The sequence below is a fragment of the Sinocyclocheilus rhinocerous genome, unplaced genomic scaffold (assembly GCF_001515625.1).
Source record: "Sinocyclocheilus rhinocerous isolate Xijiao unplaced genomic scaffold, SAMN03320098_v1.1 scaffold405, whole genome shotgun sequence".
NCBI lineage: Eukaryota > Metazoa > Chordata > Actinopteri > Cypriniformes > Cyprinidae > Sinocyclocheilus > Sinocyclocheilus rhinocerous.
Window position 1 is genome coordinate 448,043 of NW_015630351.1, and position 6,570 is coordinate 454,612.

The window sequence follows — 6,570 nt, forward strand, 5'->3', positions numbered from 1 at the left end:
CAAAACTGGCGTTTGAATCATCAGTGGCAACGAAAAACACAGCGGCCTAGCGTGAGGGGAAGCCCCGGCTTAGCGTGCGCTGAGGCTGGGATAGAGTGAGCTGAGGCGGGCTGGACTCCGCTTTGTCCACGGTGAAAGCCGATCCGGCGATGCACAGCGCGATGTTGATGTATTTCCTCAGTTACCAGCACGGATCAGCTCCAGGCATGACGAAGCAGATATCGTCCTCTTTTGGAAGACCAAACAAAGTGGTTTCGCTTTCACAACGAAGCACACAGCATCTTCAGGACATGGTTGCAGCGTCAACAATAGCGGCAGCAACAATAAAGTTACGCCTTCTTTCTTTGCGTTAACATTTGGGCGGCGTTATGCAAATTTTCCCAGATCGTGACGTAGGTATGTGGGGGCGTGTTAGAACGAGCCGTTTTAGGTAGGCGTGGTTAACTCTTAACTTTTATAAAGAATATCTCTTTGGATTTGAGACTTTAGTCTTTGCAACTTTACAGATCTTCTTTATGCACCAAGAGCTTGTAACACTCCAAAGAGAAAGGAAAAATTGAAATCACATCATATGACCCCTTTAATGTTTCAGTCTTTTAGATTGACTAAGACTTTATATTATAAAATATTATTACAGTTTTATATAAGTATTATTTTTGAATATATTTTAAAATGTAATTTATTCCTGTGATGTAAAGCTGAATTTTCAGCATCATTACTCCAGTCTTCAGTGTCACATGATCCTTCATTCTAATATGCTGATTTGCTGCTCAAGAAACATTTCTGATTATTATCATCAGTGTTGAAAACAGTTGTATATATTTGTGGAAACTGTGATACATTTTTTTCAGGATTCTTTAATGAATAGACAGTTCAAAGAACAGCATCTATTTGAAATAGAAATCTTTTATAACATAAATGCCTTTACTGTCCCTTTTGATCAGTTTAATATGTCCTTGCTGAATAAAAGTATTAATTTCTTCATTCATAAATAAATAAATAAACAAACCTGACCCATGACATTACCATTTTAGAAACCTGCCATGATTTTTAAACTTTCCTTCATGATTTACTGCAGAAATGGCGAAGTTAAGACATTTTAACACAAAATGCAAAGAAATTAATGTAATTAAAAAAAAATCTTTTAACTGAATGACGGATACCTCTCAATTAATTAAACTTGAAGCCATGTGAAAAAAGCAGCTTATTAACATTTGCAAATTGTCTGTTATGGCAAAATTCATTCTGTTTATAATATTTTAAAGTCAACAAGAAATTCACTCTGTTTATAATATTTTAAAGTCAACAAGAAATGGAAATTGACCATATTGATTTTCTTAATGCATGTTTTTCTGGTTATATTTTAGCCAATTATTTGGTCATGTCATCACACACACACACACACACACCACACATGTCTGGTTTGCTATCCTTGTGGGGACTCTCCATAGGCGTAATGCTTTTTCTACTGTACAGACCGTATTTTCTATTGCCCTACACCAACCCTACCCCTAAACCTACCCCTCACAGGAAACTTTCTGCATTTTTAGATTTTCAAAAAACTTCATTCTGTGTGATTTATTAGCTTGTTTACCCGTGGGGACCTCAATTTAGGTCCCCACCGTGACACGAGTCCCCACGAGTCTGTGTGTATTCAGGTTTAAGTTCCCACCAGAATAGAAAAACAGGTACACACATACACACACACACACACACACAAACAGAAGTAAACAGCTATATTGAGCAGTAATATAGTATGTAGTATATAGTAAACAGCTATATTGAACAGTATAAGCAGTACACTAAAACTGCTTTCTGAATGTAGCTCCTGTCCTCTGTGGGTTTTTTTGTGACTTTTACTTCCACATTCACACAACTGGATGTTTGTGTCTTTGTGGGTCAAAATCTCAAATTCCTGCAACACAAAAAGGGTTTAAGGTTTATTTGAGAAAGATACAATGAAGAGAGAAATAGCAACAAGAATAAAGCCTGTTTTGTTGAAGTCTTGGGCAGCGGGCAGGTATTATCACCGATGAATGAGGGTTGCAAAATATATAGAGTGCTGACAGGGAAGTGTTGTGGCGTTCAAGTGTGGATGTGACTGTGTATGTGTCTGTGTGTGATTTCAGAGTCAACAGCTACTGCTAAGAAATGGACAAGGGTCTTGTTTTACTCATAATCTTTTCAGAGCAAAGCTTTTTCTCTGTTCCATATAATAGCCCACACTGGGGTGCCAAGGGCATCTGACACTCTCCAAAAGCGGCCTCACACAGCACTTATGGTGATGCCGCCGAGGACAAGCTGAAAAATGCTAGTACACTAATGGTAGTAAGTTGCAGGTTCAGTATTCAAAAGGGAAGTTTGTTCTATATCTATATAGAATCTATATCTATATATATCTATCTATATCTATATCTATATCTATCTATCTATCTATCTATGCATACATTTTTATTTGTTTGTTTGTTAATTTATTTGCATTCTTAATGCAGAGTTTTAATGGGAATGATGACTAGTTTAGGAATAGGAAATGTGGGCATTTTAATGTGGCTCAGGTCATGCACGTGCCGCTGCTGTACACTTGTTGTTCGGAGCATGTGCATCTCCCCTGATTCTGTATCATTTTCAATGTGTCATTTTGTGGTGTGTTTTCAGATAGTAAATTATGGCTGTACAGTTTTGCGGTAGCACTTGTAATGTGACTCTGAACTTGAGGAAGCAGTTGTAACGTTGTTTCTACTTTCAGCATGAGCACTTTGCTGTAAATCATACTATCATTTGATCGTTCCTTGATTCTTTACAGTAATGGCTACACTCAAAAAAAAAGTTGGGTTGAAACAACCCAGCATTTTTAGAGTGTAGCATTGCTAAACACTAGATTGCAGCAGGTTCACTTCAAGCTAATAAAAGTAGGCAGTTCTTGAAGGCAGCTGGAAATGCAGAAAGATTTTATCTTCTCAAGTATGACTTGCTTCAAAAGAGCTTTAGTCTAAAGCTGTTTCTTTGTATTCTAACTAACGTCACAACATTAACTAGCTTTAGCTACTTCAGTAAGCTTAAATAAAGTAGCATTACTTGCTTTGTATTTGTTTTTTCAAATGACAAGGTTAAAAGGATAGATGAAAAATTAAAATATCACCATTTACTCACCCTCATGTCATTTCAACCCCATGTTTATTTCTCTTTTGCATTTTGAGTGAACTATAAAGACATATATTTGATTTTCATATTTAATAACACTAGTTGCTTGCAACTAATCAGCTGATTACATAACTACAAAAATTTAATTCTTTAGATTCGAAATGATTTGTTTAGAGCAGTGATGGGCAAACTTGGGCAAACTCACCTGCCTGTAGCTTTCTAGTAGTCTTGAAGACTAGAGTTGATTAGAGTTGGAGCTAAACTCTGAAGGAAAGTGACCTGGAAGGGCCAAGCTTGCCCACCCCTGGTTTAGAGTATGGTGAAGTGGTATTTAATAACATTCCCGTCAGTATTGCTTTCCTCTATTTGCATAGAAAGCTTTGCATGTGTGTTTTTGTCGATCGTGTAGCAGTGTAACACGATGTACCTGCGTATCTACAGCAACAGACAGACTCCAGCTTCCTTCACTGTGTGCAGAATGTGCCGTATGAACTCTCGCCATGGCAACAGGAGCATGGCATAAAGGGAGTGGTGGAGCTGCTGTCCAATTCTATGTGCTTTAAAAAAAATAACAACTGCGTTTCTGCTGCAATTAACTGTGCCACCCTCCTGAAGGGTCACGAATCTTGTATGCAACAGTGAGCTGAAAGTTGTTTGAATTATATCATCCACATAATTGCCTATTTTCAATCCAATTCCACCTGCTAAATTGGACTGTGAATACGCACAATAGCGGCCGGCTATTAAATGAAGACGGACTCACATCTCTGCTAACCTGAATGATGGTTCAGTCCATTCTATTCCATTTTTATACAGTAACTCAATGCTGTTGTGTTGGCAGTGGAAAACTTGCAGCTCTCTGGAAATTTTGTGTGGGTGAGGTTCCTTTTAAACATGTCTGAATGTGTATGAGTGTAGGCACAATGACACATTCACATTGTATTGCACCGAATATGAAAATATGTATATTTATTTAATTTATGCATTTAGCAGACGCATACAAAATATACACACACATACACACACACACACACATATATAAAGTAAGTATATATGTATATGCATATTTATTTATTATTTATTTATTCATGAAATGAAAAATGAAAATGTAGGAAAGCAATATCAAAAATAGGATCTCTTAATAATATTCAGTTATTTTACCTAGAAGGCAAATAGACTCATAAGGGGAAAAAATCATCTCATATAGAGATTTAGAAGAGACTCAAATTTTCCAAAAACGTCAAATAAATAAATAAATAAAATAACATACTTCTCATCAAATATTTTTTTTCATTTGATCATATTTATATATCTCTATACTTTTAAATTATATAATTGACTCATTTGTTTGTTGTTATCCATTTATAGAGAAACAACCGAGATTTACTAATTAAGTCAAATATAACTAATATAAAACTATAAACAAATATAAATATGAAATAATTGTAAATAAATGACATAGTATTATATAATAACAAATATTAATAAATATAGCTTATTAAGTTTGCTTATTAAATGAAAGAGCAACATTTGAGCAATAATACTTTGTACAAAATAAAAATTTATTCAAATTAATTAACAAATGGAAACTTGATGTCTTCTGCTTTTTTTCCTCATAAAAAAAGTCTCCTCTAGAGTATATATATATAGACTAGAGTTGATTAGAGTTGGAGCTAAACTCTGAAGGAAAGTGACCTGGAAGGGCCAAGCTTGCCCACCCCTGGTTTAGAGTATGGTGAAGTGGTATTTAATAACATTCCCGTCAGTATTGCTTTCCTCTATTTGCATAGAAAGCTTTGCATGTGTGTTTTTGTCGATCGTGTAGCAGTGTAACACGATGTACCTGCGTATCTACAGCAACAGACAGACTCCAGCTTCCTTCACTGTGTGCAGAATGTGCCGTATGAACTCTCGCCATGGCAACAGGAGCATGGCATAAAGGGAGTGGTGGAGCTGCTGTCCAATTCTATGTGCTTTAAAAAAAATAACAACTGCGTTTCTGCTGCAATTAACTGTGCCACCCTCCTGAAGGGTCACGAATCTTGTATGCAACAGTGAGCTGAAAGTTGTTTGAATTATATCATCCACATAATTGCCTATTTTCAATCCAATTCCACCTGCTAAATTGGACTGTGAATACGCACAATAGCGGCCGGCTATTAAATGAAGACGGACTCACATCTCTGCTAACCTGAATGATGGTTCAGTCCATTCTATTCCATTTTTATACAGTAACTCAATGCTGTTGTGTTGGCAGTGGAAAACTTGCAGCTCTCTGGAAATTTTGTGTGGGTGAGGTTCCTTTTAAACATGTCTGAATGTGTATGAGTGTAGGCACAATGACACATTCACATTGTATTGCACCGAATATGAAAATATGTATATTTATTTAATTTATGCATTTAGCAGACGCATACAAAATATACACACACATACACACACACACACACATATATAAAGTAAGTATATATGTATATGCATATTTATTTATTATTTATTTATTCATGAAATGAAAAATGAAAATGTAGGAAAGCAATATCAAAAATAGGATCTCTTAATAATATTCAGTTATTTTACCTAGAAGGCAAATAGACTCATAAGGGGAAAAAATCATCTCATATAGAGATTTAGAAGAGACTCAAATTTTCCAAAAACGTCAAATAAATAAATAAATAAAATAACATACTTCTCATCAAATATTTTTTTTCATTTGATCATATTTATATATCTCTATACTTTTAAATTATATAATTGACTCATTTGTTTGTTGTTATCCATTTATAGAGAAACAACCGAGATTTACTAATTAAGTCAAATATAACTAATATAAAACTATAAACAAATATAAATATGAAATAATTGTAAATAAATGACATAGTATTATATAATAACAAATATTAATAAATATAGCTTATTAAGTTTGCTTATTAAATGAAAGAGCAACATTTGAGCAATAATACTTTGTACAAAATAAAAATTTATTCAAATTAATTAACAAATGGAAACTTGATGTCTTCTGCTTTTTTTCCTCATAAAAAAAGTCTCCTCTAGAGTATATATATATATATATATATATATATATATAAATATAACTCCATAATTCCTGAACTATGAAAGAGCAACTTCTGAGCAACAATATTTTATACCAAATAAATTATAATAAAAAGTGTAAAAATCTACATAATGCATATATGAAAATATTTGGAAATCATTTTGTCTACTTTCATTCATTCACTTTCTCTCTGCTCCACAGGTGGGAGATCAGATGAAGTTGCTGCATAACTGCTGGAGTGAGCTGCTTGTGCTGGACTACATCGCCAGACAGTTGCATCATGGGAAAGAGGACAGTGTGCTTCTCATTACTGGACAGGAGGTAACACACACACACACACACACACACACACACACTCTGGAGGGAACACACATACA

At 34.7% G+C, this 6,570-nt stretch overlaps 1 protein-coding gene across 1 annotated transcript in view; it reads left to right on the forward strand.

The window, feature by feature from the left end:
* The window catches only part of nr5a1b (nuclear receptor subfamily 5, group A, member 1b), a 17,921-nt gene that overhangs the window by 8,222 nt on the left and 3,129 nt on the right, over nucleotides 1-6,570 (forward strand). The window contains exon 3 of the mRNA XM_016552563.1: nucleotides 6,395-6,514. Within this exon, the coding sequence (XP_016408049.1) occupies nucleotides 6,395-6,514 (120 nt within the window). The remainder of the gene's footprint in view (nucleotides 1-6,394; nucleotides 6,515-6,570) is intronic.